The sequence below is a fragment of the Lutjanus erythropterus genome, chromosome 2 (genome assembly GCF_056507025.1).
Source record: "Lutjanus erythropterus isolate fLutEry1 chromosome 2, fLutEry1.hap2, whole genome shotgun sequence".
Taxonomy (NCBI): domain Eukaryota; kingdom Metazoa; phylum Chordata; class Actinopteri; order Lutjaniformes; family Lutjanidae; genus Lutjanus; species Lutjanus erythropterus.
The window spans coordinates 21,354,366-21,373,857 of NC_139318.1; the positions used below are offsets into that span (position 1 = coordinate 21,354,366).

At 39.2% G+C, this 19,492-nt stretch overlaps 1 protein-coding gene across 3 annotated transcripts; it reads left to right on the plus strand.

The window, feature by feature from the left end:
- Positions 1-17,601, plus strand: LOC146331512 (transmembrane protein 198-like). Of its 3 annotated transcripts, none has more exons than XM_084732069.1 (5): positions 1-587; positions 13,094-13,336; positions 14,456-15,031; positions 16,414-16,503; positions 16,683-17,601. In XM_084732069.1, the coding sequence occupies exons 2-5, from the start codon at positions 13,183-13,185 to the stop codon at positions 16,733-16,735; spliced, it is 873 nt and encodes a 290-aa protein (XP_084588195.1). In that variant the 5' UTR covers positions 1-587; positions 13,094-13,182; the 3' UTR covers positions 16,736-17,601. The 3 variants fall into 3 exon arrangements, with proteins under 3 accessions (XP_084588195.1, XP_084588203.1, XP_084588186.1); XM_084732077.1 differs by having other exon boundaries at positions 8-587; positions 16,414-16,491; XM_084732060.1 differs by having other exon boundaries at positions 16-587; positions 16,414-16,562.
- The last annotated feature ends 1,891 nt before the right edge of the window (positions 17,602-19,492 follow it).

Genomic DNA, 19,492 nt, shown 5'->3' on the forward strand with positions numbered 1-19,492 from the left:
CCTCACTCCTCCCTCCCTCCCCGCGCTGCCAACGGACCAACGGCCGACGCTGGATGGAGATAGTGAGGGGGGGATTGCCTCGGAGGGAAAGAGGGGAAAAAACTTTTCCTCCTTTGTTTTTTTAAAATTGCCATTTACCCCAGCGGAGAGGGGAGGTGTGTGCGAGAGGGAGGTGGTTTAAGATTTTCCAGAGAGAGGAGGTGGAGAAGTTTTTTTGGTGTGGAGTCACGGACGGGAACTTCAACGGTTAATTTAGGCACAAAGTTCAGTCTGAGAGTGAGTGAGGCTCAACGCGCCGAGAATGGAAACTAACTAACCTTCCCCGATCACATCTGTGGTCAGTCAGGGCTGGTTTGTAAAGATTTGCATGAGGCAGGCGCGGAGACAAAACGATGCTGTTGCTGTCGGTTTAGTCCACCCTGTGAATTTAAAAAAAGAGCCTCGGGAGAAGTTGGGAGAAAACCGGTTTTCCCTGGTACCCTACGGCCGCTTTTGTGTTAGTGAATGGTGGGGTGTTTTTCCTGTTTGACAGGGCCGATTGTCAAGGAGAAGTTAACGTTTCAACTGCCGAACACAGAGGCTCAACGGTAAGTTTTTAAAATCGCCTTCAACTAAAGCTAAACTTACGTTTCTTTTATTAAATATCTACACAACTACTCTACGCTTCATTTTAAACCACAAGGTTTGGTTGTCTGCCTGTTACTGTCTGCCAGTGGACATTTGAATTCAGTCTGTCATCGGAAACAATACCTCATACTTCATCACCGAAGATGATCGATTGTATCCGAGATATTCCTCCTCAGATCCTGACCGATCAGTGCCAAACTCTACAGCTGCAAATGTTTGTAGTAACACGTAGCAAACCAGGCTGCTGCTTCCATGGCTGCACCCCCTTTTTAAAGCGTTTTACACTGGAGGCACAAAATGCAACTTATCCTTCAGAAGCCTTTGTGGACAAAGACATAATGATCAGGGATAATAAAGGCTTTCATTGTGTGCAGTGAACCAAACATTTAGACGAAAATCCCCCTGTACAACTGTGCTTTAATCACTAGTGGCTGACAACTCCAGGTAGTTATGCAGAAGTTGTGGTAGTGTAAGATAGTTACAAAAATGAAAAGAAAAACATTGCAGGCTGTTTAATTTAAATCCAATGACATGTTGTGGAAAGTAAATGTGTTTTTTTTTAAAGAAAAAGTCAAAATTCTCTGATTCCAGTTAAATGTGAATATTTTTCTAGTTCTTTACTCCCCTGTGACAGTAAACTGAATGTCTTTGGGTTGTTGACAAAACAAGACATTTGAGGACCTCTTATTGGGCTTGGTCACTGATCGACATTTTTCACAGTTTTCAAACCAAACTAACAATTAGGGGTGTAACGATACATTGATCTTGATCAATATATTGATTCAGTGTTTAATGATCCAATAGGATCGATGTAAAGTGAAAATATCGATCTTTAAGATACGCCTGTGTTTTGCAATTCCTATGACATGTCTGTTTCAGAAATTTCTGGAAGAGTTCAGTGATAAAACTGTCAAATCATAATTTAGTTGTTTTTTGTGAGTTAACATAAATGTAACTATGTTAAATGGACATGATATCATCTAATATCAATCAGACCCCTGATTTGGGATAGAAATGTTGTTGTCGCAAACTTAATGATATCAGCAAATATATTGTAATATAAAATAATATTGTAATGTGGTGAAACCTCAACTATAAACAACTAATTGATTCATCGATAAAGTAATCAAAAGATTAATCAAGTCAAGCCAAGTATATTTTATTTGTATAGTGCTAAATCATAACAGAGTTATGTCATATAGAGCAGGTCTATAGACTGCAACCAATACTTCCCACCAAGAGCAAGCACTAAGGTGACTGTGACGAGGAAAAACTTTCTTTTAACAGGCAGAAACCTCGAGCAGAAAGTAATCATTAGTTGCAGCTCTAATGTAAACTCCTCAAGTTGTTTGATAAATCTGATTTCTCAGAGAAACAGAACTTGTTTCTTTATTATCACCCATAATGTCTATGCATTAGCTATATGGAAACATATGTTAAGGCAAACATTTCATGTCCCTTTAGGGCCCACGTAGCGTGCAGAAAGCCCTGTGGTTCTGCTGTATGATCCAGGGTGGGAGTGCGTGTGTGATGACAGTCTACAGGTCCCGTCTTTACTGCGTAGTGCAGTCTGTAGTTACACCCCCTCAGTGAGCCCCCCCCCCAGCCTACTTGACCCGCTCTGTCAGCCTGCACCAGATGGTTTTGCCCCTTTGAAACGGCAGAGAGGAAGCCCTTCCCTGCTTTGGGGAAAAAGAGAGGGCAGGAAAGGAAGCATGAAGAGCAGGGGCTGACGAAAGTTAGACTGCACGTTGTTGTACCTTTTAATTAACACGGACGCTTGCAAGGCTCTCATTTTAGTCTTATCTTTGTTATTAGGATGCTAACACCCTGCTGACTTCTCTTCAACGATTAAAACACACGTAATTAAATTAAACAACTAACATTCTGAACAGAAGACTTTATTGAAAACAGTGCAAATGGCTTTCAGGAAAGTGTGTTGAGGAGAGAGTGTGCACAGTGAGAACTGCTAACCAGCACAACAAAGTAGGAATTCTCATTTTATGAGGACAAGCTTTAATTTGAAGTTCGGGTAATTACTGTGTGCGGATCTGCTTTCTTCTTTAAAAAAAAAAAAACAGTCTCTTTCCCCCTTAAAACAACAGGGCCATAAGCTGAGGTTTATTCTTCTAATTAAGGTACTGCCTGGCTGTCCATCTCTACAGTATATATACAGTGTCAAACGACTGTGAGATGGAAGCATTGTTTAACTCTGTATTTTGTGGTAGAAAGTAAATATAATAATTTTAGATTTACAAAACTCTTTTACTTTAGAGCCCATATTAGAAATCTGGGGAATTTCTAGTTTTATTTTCAACTGTTGTATGTATGTTAAGACAATGCGCTCACTGTTGTCTGGGGTTAGTTTAAAACGCAATGTATATTTATGAGTATTCAATAGGAACCAATGACAGAATCCTCAGCTTCTCCTCTGTCGATAGTTGTTGCCATATGTTAGGACATTAAAGCCATCACAAATGCAAATGCAGTTTCACAATGACACTGTCAAGTGGTGATTATTTATCTGAGTTTACTTCTCAAGTGTTCAGAGTTGTGGGGTTAGCACTCCAGCTCTGTCAGGCCACATGTTCAGGCCTCCTGCATCTGTCCATATGTGCTGCACATGGACAAATATGCTAAGCTTGTCATTATGAACAAGAGCTGAAGAAGAGCTGTAAAGTACAATCTGTACAGATTCATTTCTGTGGTTAATCAAGTAAGGAGACTGCTTGGCTCTGTACCTTTGACTCACTCCTTTTAAAAGAAAGTGCTTCATGGGTGTAAATGTAATCCTACCTTAAAGAGTACTTTTTAAGTTGGGGAGAAAAAAAACTCAAAGGACAATTTAAAAGGTACCAGATGTGATGTTTTACGTCTTTGTTGTTACCTTCACCAAGGAGGTTATGCTTTCTCTGTTGTTTGTTTGTCCGTTTGTCAGCAGGAGTACTAAAAAACTGGCCCAAATTTCATTAAACTTGGTGGAAGGGTGCAGCATCGGCCAAGGAAGAACCCATTAAATTTGGGAGTGGATCTGAATCTTGGGGTAGATACACAAATTATTTTTCACTTTTATTAATTTTGTGAGATGGGACATTTGCTGAGGACTGGCTGTCTGAGTACCCTTCTAGCTTTTAATGTAATACTAATATTTTCAAGCACTGGCTCCATGGGCCTCCAAGCCCCCAAATTTTGTTGCCAAAATACATTTTTGATGGCCAAAATGTAAACATATATAAAAACAATATAGAAAAGACGATGTAATGCAACTTTACAAAGCCCTTCTTAACTGTGACACCTTTCTTATCCACTTTTCCAGTGAATTGCGATGTGGTGTTTCTTGAAAGCATTGATTGTGATGAAAGCAAGCTATACTTCTTGGCTAGTTTAGGAAAGTGGCAATACACACAGCAGTATTTTACGTCTAGCGTCTTATCCTCTTGCTTGAATTGATTCCTAAATGTTCATTGCTACTTTGTTTGTCATAGTCAGCCCCTGTGTTTCTGGTTCTTCTCTGAGGATCGTGTTAGCAGTCCAATGATTTCATAGAAAGTTGAACAAAAAGGCGCAAAGGAAACTGGATATTTTAGGAACTGTAAATTTGTGTTAGTGAAATCTTGCTTGGTGGCTACAGAGTAACTTCTTGTGGCTATAGAGCTTTTACCATCAAGCGCTGTAGGTCCTGATTTTACTTAAACAACTAGGCTAACTAAAGAAGTCTAACTTAAAGAGGAGCTGACATAGCTGAGGAACAACCTTTGTCTTTGTGTTAGGCTGGGTGCAAGAAAGAAACCCTATTGTCACATGGAAACCACATAAAAAGTGATACCAGTCATTTCGAGACATCCATCCATAGGCTACTTATAGCACTTTAAATATCGGTTATAGTTATGACATGAGAAGCTTGGAAAATGAAGGACACGTGATATTTTAGGATCGTGAGATCGCTGTAGGAGGTACAATTATTGTCGACTGGAATTTGACAAAGAGGGTTAAATGTCTGCTCTAAATGATAGAGCTGCAGTGGAAGAGCTGCAGACATATATAGGCACTGCATGGAGGTCTGAACCACCACTACTGTGCCATGACATCTCCAACTTATCTACAAATTATCACAATTCAATCAGTGGCCTACTTGATTTTACTGTGAAAGTCTGACTAAACAACTGTGTTCCTTGTACATCAGTTTGATAAGAGCTATACGAAGTTTTAACATGTGCAATGATAATATTATCTCACCCCAGTGAACTTTCCCTAACTCGAGGTCAGAACACCCCTGGAACTTGCGTTGGCGTTTTGCTCAAGAACACGTCTGCATGATGGGTGGGTATGTTTAGGTTCTCTACACCAACCTAGTGTTCATGATCAGCAGCATATATTATCTCATACACAGTGCTATACTCTGTCGTGCTCTTGCTGACACATGGACATCAGTCTCCACCGCACCGCCTACTAAATGCTGCTCTCCACCACAAACCCCTAATAGAGCGTTGTGGAGCTGCCCCTCCTTGCTGCACACACTGTACGCTCCTTCCTCTGCTGCTGGAACACAGCTCTACAGTAACATACTGCACCATAGAGAGTTAAATGATTCAATATTAGTCATTTCCATGGGTTTTACAGTGTTAATGACCATGTGTATTTCTGATGTACAGTAGACACGCATGCACCATTGACATGTGACTCTCTTCAAAGGCTCCTCATTGTGTTTCTGATCTTTTTTCATGCCTCTCTATAAGTAGCCCTCTGCAGTCTTAAGTTGAAAGGCCTCTATTGTGTTGACTAAAGTCAGGCAGGCACAGGATCGAGAGATTATGAGGGAAAAAGAAGTTAGATAGTACTAATAAAATATTGCCACAATTGACTATTATCGGGGTCTGTGACCAGAGGGCAAATAATTTGGCAATGAGGATTATAACTTAATTTATTGTTCTTGAAATGGTTTTTATATGGAAATTGGAGACCTCAGTTAAAGTCATAAAACTGCCAGTGACCTTGTGATTGACAATGTTGTCCCTTGAACAGCTGCAAATTGTACCTCTTAACAGAAAAAGCTATTGAGTGCAACCAAACCAAATATTGAAAAATGATGGGAATTTTTATAAGTTTGGATTGTGACCAAGATCTAGGGACTCCCAACTGTGTTGTGTGCAAAGTGAAGTTGCTTGTGTGAGTTGGCTTTGGGAGGCAAATAGCTCTGCATGAAATTCACAATTTTGGAGGCTCTGTGGTCACTTAAGTTCTTCAGATTCTTTGGTTCATGAAAGATCCATTGCATGCAGGGCACATTTTTGTGTCATCTTGTTTGAGAGTTGCATTAAAACCCATGTTTTGGCAACTGTCTAATTGAAATGGCTTTGGGGTAAGCAGCTGATGACTAAGGAAAGACATGTGACACCAGCAAGAAGGCTTCAGAGTAGAATAGACCTTAATATGAATATGAACTACAAATAGTTACATCAGGGATAAATAAGTCATCACACATGGCCCTAACATGGCACTTCAGAGATGTAAGAAGTGGAAAGTTGATGTAAATGCACCAACAATGCATTGAAGCTGCACTGGGATACAGATCAAGCCTCGTGCAGAGGTTGTCCAAGAGACATATGAGTCAGTAATGAGCATGCAAAACCATCCCATGAGTCAAATCTTCTCAACTTTGAAGTGTGCACATTGCACAACAGCCTTTGAAACACAGTTGATTTGCCTATGCCACGCACTCTGAGGTTTTGAAGTTACAAGTCAAACTGAAGTACCAAATATCCACCACTATGTATGTTCTAGTTTTATTGCTATATTTATTTATAGCAATACAGCTAATCTTTAGTTTTGCAGCTGTAAGGAAGTATGAGTGGGGAAGGATAAATCTATGTTTAAAAAAATAAAATGTCATCATGGGACTTAAAATTAAATGAGGGGAATGTGACCGGTGAATATGACGACAGAGATTTGTGGCACTGGCAGGTATTGACCTGCTGATATAGTCTGCATAAATGTGTACTTTAGTGATCAGTGCATCATTGGGGTCTGAATATAAAGACCAGAGTATTTTTTCAACCTCTGAGCATTCATTGTCTGAAAAAAAGTGTAAACTGACTATCATGTGGTGCTTTGTTCTTTATGCAAGTTGTTACTATGCTTGGTGATGCAATAGCAAGTGTTACATGTAGATTAGCCTGCGAGCCAGACAGATTATGTGCTTATTTTCATCATACTGCTCAAGCCCAGTCATTTGTATTGTTGGTGCTAACTCTCTTAGCAGTGCAGAGTCCGAGGTAGCTGCCTCGTGTTTCCCAATCCCAGATTCTCAGTTGAAATTTAAGGATTGGAAATGGTGTTGTTGAGGTGAAGTGATGTTTCAGTGTTGATGATCCAGCTTTTTGTTCCTGTCTCTGCACCGTGTCACAAACACAAAGGTCAGTTCCTGCTGAAACTTGATGTTCCACTTCCTCATCTGGTCCTCAGCTTCCTGCTATGGAGCGACAGGAAGCTCAGTAGTGGCCCACATGATGTCTTGCTCAATCTGATCCAGACTGAAAGCAGATGGTGTTCAGATGATGAGTGTACATTTATCCATGTTTATCCAGTGTTATGCTTAGCACAATATGACATCCATTTTAATAACCTCCACTGTGTCAGTTAGTATTATTCCCATGGTGCCTGTTGTCTGGACTCAGTTAGTGTTAGAGCTAGTTGGGGTATTCAGCTGAAGGTGGCATGATTTACAACTGCAACTGCTGAGTGCAGACACTGGTGCATCTCACATTCTTGGTAGAGTCCTCCAAGTGAAGTTGTCTGACAGCCAAGTCATAACACTGCAGGTCTCCAGCATCTCAGCTGGCCCCGGCCATCATGTCAGAGGAGTACTTGCAGAATCCTTGGCTGTGATCACACACGCCCACCCCTTAATCAAACACACCCAAATTAGCTATGTGGGGAACTCATCGGCACTGTCTGCCTGTTCCTCAGCAGCTGAGCACTCAAATCTGCCCCCCCCCCCCCAACACACACACACACACACACACAGTATTTGTTCAGGGGGAGTATACTCTGGGGCAGGTTTTTGTTTCAAGGGCAACATAATATTCCAATAGCTCATCTGCAGCTGATGCTCATTGTGTGTTAATGCACCGTTCCCACCTATTGCCTCTTAAGTAAATGTAAGTGATACTTTTCAAGGCCATTATGTGTGCTTTTTTTTTATTGTTCAAGTGCAAGTAAAGGAGTTTGGCCTCTAATGGTCAGGTTAGTCCATACTAGAAATGAAATAGCCTCGTCAATTTTAACCTCAGTCAGTCAGTTGATGGGTTGTCCAATGCGCTGCTGTGGTCTTAACTGAAATATCTCAATATCTATTGAATGGATTTCCATAAAATTATGTACAGACATTTGTGGTCGCCAGAAGACGACTCCTACTGACTTTGGTTGATCCCCTCTTTTAAGTGAAATATTTTGACCTTTTTTTAAATTTATTTATCACTCTGAAATCTGCTACCTAAAAAAAATATATAATTGTATAATAATTATAATTATTAATTATATTTGGCAATGAATTCATGAATTATTTATGCTTAATTGCAAAACAAAAACAATGTAGTCATGCTTTTATAAAATAAAATAAAAATAATAAAATAGAATAATTAACCATATGATCTCACGGTAGATATCACAGTCCAGACATTTTTTATTGTTGTATTGTAATTGTTGATACATTGTTTTACCCTACAACGAGGCTAAACTGTTAAATATTACTTTCAAAACATCAGAATGTTAGCATTGCCACTGTGAGCATGACGATGTTAGCAGCTAGCTACCACCTAACAGAGCTGCTAACATGGCAGTGGACTCCTCTTCGTGTTGACTCATGTTGAATTAGTTGCCAGGCGACTTTAACGTGTCGAAAATTCAGCTAGGAAGCATTTGGAGGTTTTGGGGGCCTCCAGAGAGCTCAGTCAGTTGTTAAGATAAATGTTTCTGTTTCTAGTTAGGATCCCCTCCCTCCATCACTCACCAGCCCTCTGAAGGCAAATACTTGGCACCCATCTTAAAGCAAACACTTGGGATCTACCAGTTTCCTTGGTGCTCTCAGCCATCTCTATGTGGTCTCCTTTTTCGTCCGCATGGTTTCCTCTGAGTGCCACTAGAGGTCACAGCATGGGCCTCAGAGTCTTTGTTTTGCCCCATAATGGCTCTATTCTCCCACAGCAGCAAGGACTTCCAAGTCTGCTAGACATTGGACACCATTGTGACTCACAGAGCAGTAACATGAGGCAGACGCACAGAGATATGGGAGTGTACAGTACATAGGCATTCTTGTAGCGTTCAGTAAATTACTGTTAAAATAGTGTTGAAATATTAACAAGTTCACACTCATTGTGTTAGTGTGACTTCTCAACCAGTAAAACTTAACAGTAACGAAATATGATATGTGGTAGAAAGAAGAACACAGGACTTTATTATTTTCAATTAGATTTTCTATTAGCACTGATGACTTATTCTCGTGGTTTCTAAATTCAATAAGCTGACCACAAAACATTCATTCAAAGTCCAGGCTCATTTGGACCAACAGGGGAAGCTGCCAGTGTCCAATTACAGTAATTACTATAAGAATAAGCTACTGTGTAATACGATGTGTCACTGTTTTATCTACTCACAAAATTAAGTACAAAGCAGTATTCACATTGGATGTGCTGTACATTAAGTGCAAGAGACATCAAATAATTTTTGTGCTAAAAGATGGGCTTAATCCCTCACTATTATTAAAGTTTCTCATTTCTTAAGAAAAAAGGCAAATAATTGCAAGCAACAAAAGGTCATGGAGCAAATTAAAAGGAGAAAAGCTTTAGATTCAGACATGCAGATGTTTCATATCCAAACCAACTAGGTGGCTTTATGCTGCATTCGTGTCATATTCAACAAAGGCCAATTGGGGCAAAAAGCAATCAACAGCATCATGTCGAACTGGAAATAAAAGCCAGAAGTAAACTATATCTACTGAAGTTTGTTGGTTCATGTTTTCTGGAGGTTCACATTATCCTTTAAACCGTTCCACATTGTAACAAAAAAAAAACAAAAAACCCTGTTCTTATTACTGAGTTAACACCAGCATGGAGAGGCAGATCACAGTAATGAGACTACACAAAACAAAAATCCCAAAAAAATGAGGTTCCTGTCTCTGTCAATCCATTTTCTAATCTCTTATCCTGTTCAGGCATCACACGGGGCAGAAGTCCTTGCTTACTGGGCAAGGGAAGCTCAAAACACATTGGCACGGTTGCCAAACCTACATGAGTGCAAGACGACAACACCATTATACTTGGACAGTAACAAGCAACGATCAATCTTAAACTGTAAGCAGATCAGTTCATTATAACTGTCATTTGTCTGCCAATGTAAAGTTAAGCTTATCCCAAAAATAAAAGCCCACTACTCTGGAGTTGGAGATCAGTGACTGCCTGTCAGACTCTGATGGATTCTCATTTGGTGAACATTCAACATTACTTTTAATTAATAAATCCGAAATGGGAAAACTGACATTCTGGGCATTTTATTACATATTTCTCCTTTCACTGTGTGTTTTTAAGACATAGCAGTAAAACAGAATTGGATAGACTATGAGAAAACACTAAGCCAGCTGTCATATTCAAACCCTTCTTGATTTGAGGGGGCAGTGCTAACCACTGAGCCATCATGCTGGCCAGACCCCTGTGTATTATAATTTTACATTATCCCACACTAGAGTTTGGTTCTTCATCTTAAGTTGGTTGGTGTTGATGTGAAGATTATAGTCTTGATTGTATACAGAGATGCCTCCTGCAGTGCTCAGTTTATTTGAAAAGTTTGTCAATAAAATGTCAGAACATTTTCCCTCACATTCACTGAAGGCATTTTTCTGACCTTAAATTTTTCTCATGTTATATTATTGCAAAAGTTAATTGATTATGAATGGATTATTATATTAAATGCCAAGTATTTTCATAATCGATTGGTCTGTCATTTGAAGATGTCTTTGGGAAACACTGATTAACATTTTTAACCATTTTCTAACATTTTGTAGACCAAACAATTAATTGATTAATCAAGAAAATAACTGAAAGATTAATAAACAACAAAATGTTAGTTGCAGCTTTAGCTGTTATCAGGATATTTTGTATAGTAGTTCTTCTATTAGATCCACAAGTCATGAGGTTTGTTGCAGAGTACTGAAAATGATAAATTAATAATCATTACAGACTTTTTTATTCAATTATTTTGTACATGTAACTACACAGCTGTACCCTCATAAAAACATTTTGCATAAGTTTTGGACATATTATCTTAATTTTAGCTATTTATGCATGTCTTTGTAACGCCAAACTGTAGTCTACAGACTGTAAATGGCCACGTACACATATTGGACAAATTTATCCTAAATTCTCTAAAGAAAAGAAATGAGATGTTGCAGTTGTCATTGATGGAAACCAGAGGAGTGAGATAGGTACTGCAGAACTGCAAGTGACTAAAGAAGAAAAGAAAACTTTCCAGTGGGCTCTCATTTTTTCCATGTACAGTCAGTCATAGGCAGGACATACAAATTACACAGCCTTGTGTCTGAGGAAAAGGCAAAACAAATGAGGCCCTTTTCAGTAAGAAAAGAGATCTAAGTTGGGAAAAGTTCCAGGTAAAGAAGAACGAGAGCTGGAGGAGGACAGACAGGGTGGAAAGAGAAAGATCTGGCTAGGAGCAAACAATAAAGGCAGGACCGACTGTTCCTGACTGTTTGTCTCAAGTAGAAAACGTGAGTTAGCTGTAATCGGATCTCAGCTGTGGTGAGATCATACAGGAGGCCTGCCAGCAGCCTCAGAATGAGCAGTCCACCCATAAGCCCTACGCCCCGCTGCAGCCCTCTGTGGCTCTCTACAGGCCTGCCAGCTTAAATATCATATATAATTATTCAAGAGGAGTAGATGGTACGCTTCAGAGAAATTACAACATAGGTGGAGGTGAAACGTAAAGTAGCAGACAAAATGTTTTTAAGCTTTATTTTGCATACAGTTGTCCCTTTCTAAGTCCTGTCCCTTTTTGCTCTGTGCCTCAGTAACACTTGAGCAAACTTGGTACATCCGTCAACTTTCTCCTTTCTCATTTCCTGTATTTAGTTATGCTAAGTACCAGGTTTATGGTGAAAAAACCCTCCACAAAGATATTTAAAAGATGATGCTGGGGAGCCGGTGTATATTCATGTCTTCAGTTAGATAATGTTAGCAAAATGCATTGATCATTAGCCAGCTAGTTACATTTTGCCAACAGTTTTTTGCTAACATAGCTAGTTAGCTCACTTAAGATGTGATCGATATGTTGCTTTCACAGCAGAAGGAGAAAGTTGACAGAGGCACAAAGTTTGCTCAACTCTTATTGGAGCACAGAGAAAAAAGGGGCAGGACTTAGGAAGGGTCAGTTAGATAAAAGGGGGACTTCAAACATTTTTTTAGACTGTACTTGAGTATATAAGCTTGTTGCTATCCAGTGGAAACTATGTATCTTCAAATGTAATCATATTTGGTGAGCGTTTTGAATAGGATGAAGTATTTCCTTATTATGTAAGTGTTTTTACTTGTTATGCATCAAGTAAGCATTGACAAACACATTAAATACATTGTCACAGCTAATGAAAAGTAAGCATTTTGGAGATATATGTGCATTGTGTTCACTAGTAGTTATCATAATACAGTTACCAATTAGGTGTATGTATCCTTTCAGTGAGCAAGGATGCCAAGTCGGACTAAAGTCACAGCTATGAAAATTTATTTAAAACTACTACTTTTGGAGGCCCTTGTGGACAAAAGTGGTAGTGTTTCCACTGTAACCACAACATATAATGTCAATAATAAAATGATCTAAAGAAAAATCTTCTGCTTTTTATAAGTAGCTAACATAACTTTGCCTTGGAAAATAATAATAAGCATAAGCTCTAAACTTAGGCTTCCCTGCATGCTTTGAAAAATAAAAGAAGCTCATTTAATATGAAACAAAAGTTATCAAATTACTAAGATTAAACAGTTTTTTCATTCATTTGTAATACTAGAAGGACACATTATTTTAGTAGTGTTAAAAACTGACAAAGTACAGCCAGTTCCTCTCCTCAGATGACCGTCCACTCAGAACTGTCAGAGTTCGTGACCCTAATGATTTTGGGGGAGCAGATCTCGACAGGAGTCCTGGCACATGGATTATAGTGACTGAATGAGCCACTTGTGTGTATGCATGGAGCGTGCAGGATTGCACTGACTTGCATAGCTTCGTGTGTTGAGTTTGTGACAGCTGCACATACAGAGAAGCTAGGAAGAAGTCACAGTTGACCTGAAGATTTCACACGTCACATTTACCTCACGAGTACTTGACTTTTCTGCTTTGATCAGGATACAACAAATTTTCAGTCACACGCTCTTTATTTTACTGTAATTCATCCCAATTTTCTCCTGTCTTACAGTCACCAAACCTGCTCAGATGGACGTGAGATAACGCCACCAGAAGTTCTACCCTCGTACTGAACGTCAGCCTCCCGCATTCCCACCCAGAATGGCAGATCCCACTGGGCTGAGCTCTGAAGGGGCCGGGGCAGGCATGGCTGAGGTCGACGCCTGCAGTTTAGAGATAGAGAGGAAGTATGATGTCATCCCTGCCGTCATCTGCTCCATGTGTTGCCTGTTTGGCATCATCTACTGCTTCTTTGGTGAGGATCCCTGCTGGCTCACAGACCTTGACATCAAGCGTCTGAAGCTTTATGCTTTTGGGATGACATAACACACCATCAAAATGTCACGTGTAACTGTAAACTTATATCCGTCGTGCAGCCTTTAAATATATCACATGACATTATTCATTTTCTCTGCAACCAGGTTCTAGTAGGCAGAATTTTGTCATGTTAGGGGGACAGCCACTTTGGTGTTCTCAATGTTTTTGAAGGCACAAAGGCCAGATGACAGGGCAGCAAGGCCATCAATTAAAACAATGATTTTAAGTCCATGGAAATAATGTAATGAATGTAACTTAAGGGTTAAATATGATTTTATTCTTCTTTTTTCCCCCTAATTTGTTAATGTTAAGTACAGGGGCAGGGGTCAATATATATAATGGCATTATACTAAATTACTCAATAGTGAGTTAATATCCTAAAATAATCAATGAATAATAATGAGAAGGTTTCAAATTATTTTGTCATACGAACACATTATTTTGAAATAACAAGTCATTATTTTGAGATAAGACTTTTTTTCAACAAGTCTTTATTTTGAGATTAAAAATCATTATTTTGAGATAGTAACTCATTATTTTAAGATGAAATAATAAGAGACACCCTATCCAGCAATACAATGAAGAGGAGACAAGCATATACAACACGGATCAAGCTGTTGGTTACTTCTAACAGTGTTTCCAGTCAACAGTGTAAATCACAGAATAGTGAACTAGCCCTAATCATGAGGCTTCATGATCAAAGAGTCAATATTCTGTCCATTATTCCCACACTCCCTTTCTCTCTCCCTCTGTCTCTGCTGCGAGTTATGACCCTTAAATAGTCCGGTTTTGCAGTGGTTTTGTGTGCAGTGTCTCACTTCATGTTGCCCTTTGAGAATCTAGACCAAAGACATTGGTGTCTAAACCATATTGACAGGAAAGCTGCAGAGGACAAAACAGCAAGGACATCAAGTCTGCATGGAGTATATGTTTTTTTAAGGGATGTAAGACCAAATATGAGAGGGTGCCTCAGCCATGTCATGATACTCCTGTCCTGTTAGTAGGACTTTTCTGTTTCTTAATATAAATTAGACATTGTTGGTCTCTCTTCTTCTAGGTTACCGCTGTTTCAAGGCTGTTATGTTCCTGTCGGGTCTGATGTTTGGCTCTGTCATCATCTTTCTGCTGTGCCACAAGGAACATGTGCTGGACACTCAGCTAAGCGTGGAGGCCAGCGCGGGTATTGGCCTCGGTATAGGCCTGCTGTGTGGCCTGGTTACTATGCTGGTGCGAAGCGTTGGGCTCTTCATGACGGGTCTTCTGCTGGGCCTCCTCCTGGCCCTCGCCGCCCTGCTGATCACTCACCAGTTCTACACTCCCACCACCGTCTGGGTCCCGCTGGGTGCACTCCTGGGGACAGGCATGCTGTTTGCCGTGCTGACACTGCAGTGGCAGAAGCTCTTCACCATGCTCTCCACGGCTGTGTTTGGTGCAGCCATCATGACAGTGTGTGCTGATTACTTTGTGGAGATGCTGGCTCTTGCCATGCATGTGTATGAATGCCTGCGCCTCACACCAGGTCCACCTCTCTGCTGGTACAGCTGGGTCATTCTGGGCATCTGGCCGGCCCTCAGCATCATAGGAGTACTGGTCCAGTGGAAACTGACAGATGACAGCTTCTCACACACTGAGGGTAAGGACGAAATATCATGACACTTAGACTCTGAGTTCACTGGGTGGGTGAGAATTATACTTACGACTGAAGAATGTGATGACCCAGTTTGAAATCTGAAAAACATCTGAGGCCTAAACAAACTTTTAATCACAACACACATCAAACGATTTACTTCTTACTTTACTTTTTAAAGCAAAATCTTTGTGTTAATGTGTTTCTTAAATATTTTGTGAAAAGTTTAATATCTCCACTACCAATTCTTTTTTTTTTTTAACAATATTTTTATTGTCTTTTTTCACACTGTTCACACATACAAACACACATATTTAAAGAAAAAAAAAGAAATCAGTGAATAACAACAAAACAGACTAAATTAAATAAAACATACTGGATTTAAATTAAAAAGAAAAGAAGAAAAAAAAAGGCAAAATTAAGAATTATAGCAGCATTAATACACTCCACACACAACTATTTCATAGTGATTATGTACCCCGATGTCTCAAAAATTCCAATAAAGGTTCCCATATTTTTTCAAATTCTCCCATCCTTCCTCTGGTTATGTAAGTCAGTTTTTCTAATATGATATAAAGTGCCATCTCCCTCACCCACATGCCTCTCGAAGGTATATCCACTTTTCTCCAGGATAGAGCGATCATCCTCCTGGCCTGCAGGAGTCCAAAGTCTATTAACGTTGTTTGTTGTGAACTAGTAACAAAGTTCTTTGGATATATGCCGAGCACACACAATTTTGCCTCGTACGGTACCTTCATTCCAACAATCTCAGATATGGTCTCAACAACTGTTTTCCATCTCCACTACCAATTTAATGTATCTACAGTATATTAATATATAAATAGGGAAACTCAGAAAACCAAGCTGAAGTAGGAAATAAAGAGGGAACATATAATGAGAGTTTAGTTGCATTGAAGATGCATTCAAAGTGATTGCCACCAGAATCTTTGCAGTTGTTCTCAACTGTAATAAATGCAAAAAAAAAAAAAAAGATTTATATATCAAAAATACATTTGAACAGCAGTGTCATGTCTCTGAAATCATGACCCAGTTACGCAAGATAATCAGACCTTGTTGTGAGCAACTTCATGTAGGAACTATTTTGACACAGAATTGTGTCATTGTTTTATGGAAATAGACATTTTTTCATGACCCATGTGCCTCTCCAGTTCCATTATATGTGTGAGAGGGCAGATAATTTCTACAGCTCAAAACTCTACTCACTCTTAAAACAATCTAGATGGATACATAGCAATACAGGTAACAGGAAGAATACACATTTTTGATTTTGGGGTGGAATGTCCCTTTAATTTTGTGAGTAAGACTGACAGAATGACTGTTATGTGGTGATGTTTAAAAGTTGCCTCTGAATTCTCTTCTCCTTGCAGTTGTTATCAGTCGGAGACAGAAGAGAGTCCAGCTGATGCGGATCCGAGAGAAGGACGCCAAGAAGCGACAGCAGGCAGGTGGGCAGGAAGGCACGTACCGCCGTAAACCCACCCCAGTGAAACGTTACGCTGGGGATCTACTGGCACCGGTCAGTGTCACCCAATGGGCGTGTGCTGTAGATACTGATGCCATTAAATCCTTTTTTTTTCAAGTTGAGCCCACCATTTTTGTGCACCTCACTCATTTCGTCTTGTGCTGGTTTTCACAGAGCTACCTGCAAAGTCTGCGGGACAGACAGATGGGCACCGGCACTTCCCTTAGCAGCCTGGGCACCGCCAACCACACCATGATCGACTTGGACTATGACACCGGCTCCACTGCGCCACTTACAGCCACAACCCCAGTCGTCAGGGTCTGAGATAGAGAAGGGACTCTAATGCTCTCTGGTTCTCCAACCGTTTTCTAATGTAGAGTAGAACCGATAAACTGCTCCCCTCAGATAAGGGTTCATTGTGCCCTTAAATTGATTTGGAGCGAGGATGGATTTTCTCCTATCAGTTCAGAGAAAGAGAATGCTGCTTTTTGGGGAGGAGTAAGAGGTGTGAAGCTATAACCACTGTGTTTCTTAGAGAAACACTAAAATACAAAGCCCAGCTGCATAAACCACCTTAAGTTTCAACCTTAAGCAAAATATTTCCCTAAACTGAGTGTTTCCATTGAAAGTATTGCATAAAGACTAAGACATGTCTAAAGGGCTTTCACAGCAGTTACTGTCATAATACAGCATATGTGCAATATAGTTAGCATGGTTACGCCTCTCTCACATCATTCTTAAATGTTTCTTGACAGCATTATCATCAGTGTTAGTTAGCTTCTCCAAATGGACAACAAATAGAAAACAAAGAAAAAGAAGACAAGAATGTTGTTCTCTGTGAAGAATATGGAAAGCACAAGCACATAATCCAAAGTAAATTTAACCTAGCTGTTGAATATATACACAAGAACAAGATGTGGCAGAAAGTAAGCTACCTGACAAACTCAGTGTGAGAAATCTGCTGTGAAATGAACTATAGATGAAGTCATGAAGAAATATGAAAATGTAACTAACTTGACAGAGTGGAGACACACACCGACAACTGGTCAGTGTCAATAAAATGATATATTGAACATTAATATATATGAGACGTAGTTACATCTACACTAACAACTTACACATTACAGTGTCCTAAAAATGTGTCTTGGTATCTCCTCCTTTTCAGTCACCATGTATTCAGCCATTGTCTTATGTTTCACAAATTATTTCACTATTAAGGGACTGTTACGGGTCTGTTAAAATTTCCTGAGGTAATTGGTTGCTAAAGTTCTTTTAGCAACACATAGGGAATACTAAAGCAGCTAAGAGCAGACACTTAGAGATCAGAAGTTTTTTCTAAGGTATCCTTATATAAAATTTAAGAAAGATCTTAAGCATAAGTGGTTTTATGCAGCTGGGCACAGATACTAACAATGTAAGGTCCTCCATTTCCACTCATCATGTATTAAATACATAAACAGCAAGTACGAGCCTCAAAAAACAGACGTCTTTCTGTTTTGGTAGTGAACACGACAAAGCAATTTGTTTGACATTACATGTACTGTACTTAAAAAGTTAGTCATTGCCATGAAGTGTTGTGTTAATCTCTGTCTTAACTGTGTGGTCGTAGGATTATTTGTGAAAGTCAATCATTACATTGACTTTCATTTTGTGTGTTTTTTTAGTTGGAGTGTGATGGGACAGTAAGATATGACATGTAGTTGGATACATGGAGTACGTCTGACAAAGTGAAGCAAAAACTAAATGATGCAAATAAAATACAGTTTATATTTAAAAGCTCTTCGCATGAGCTCTTAGCGAGATCTTCTCCAGCGACTCTTAATTCTGTGACCTTTTCTTTTGTTTGTTTTTCAGTGTAGCTCCTGTGAGAACTCTGTAGGTGAAGAATTTAGACTGTGTCTGCTTGTGGAGTAAACTTTTTATAATTTAATTTATATAATGACCAAGTACATGGTAGTGTTGATAAAAAGGACAAAAAACAAAGCATGTTTGTTGTTAATTTGTAGATTTTTAAATAATTATCCTTTTTTTTTTTAATTTTGCAGGGACTTGTTACCTGAATTTGTACATATCTGTTGATAGAAATTTCAAAGATAAATAAATGTTTGATACAAAAGCAGTTTTTGCTCATTGGTTGAGTCAGATAAATTGCACTGTTTGTCTCTTTGGTCTCTTAGCAACACTGCTGGCATTACTCACCAGATATTTCATGGGTAAAAAAGAGGTCATAGGGAGGATTTCCTACTCTGCAACCGGTCGGGGTTGCCATGGCGGTTCCAAAGGTTTTTCCTTGCAGACAACGCAGTGCTGGACTGACTGCCCTTTCATCATCCCAAACATTAAATATTTTTCTATCCTTTTTTTTGTGGGAAGAGGCAATTTTAGTGCTTATATAATGTCTTGTTTATTGTAGAAAACAATACATTTCCACTTAAAAGAATCAGGAAAACGATCTACGTATGTCACATGGTTTCTCACAGTGATTCATGACATAATTGATGTGTTTAGTAACATTAAAGAGCACCGAACATACTTGAAAAGATGACTGGGTAAACAAAATGTCTGAACAGAAAGTGCACACTCCCATCATCGTATTACATCGTACTGAAAGTATTAAGACACATAATCCAACACATATGTTAGAGAGAAAAACAGAAGGCCTCCCTTGATTTCTCCCTGAGATCATACAAAAGCTTACATAATTCTCACAGTCACAAAAACACACGTTTGTGCTCAAGAACTAAGCCTCACAAAAATCAGCCTTCTGCACAGGGCAGGAGTAGCTTTGTTAAAATCTGTGGAAGCTCATTTCTGCCAATGTGATGAAGAAAAAAACATCCTGTAAGTCATAACAATTAATTACTATTATAAAATAATGAGTTAGTAGCCAAGTCATTATTTTGATACTAATTAATTATTTTGGATGAGTAATTCAATATTTATAAAGTCATTGTTTTGACATAAAAGTTATTATTTTGAGTATT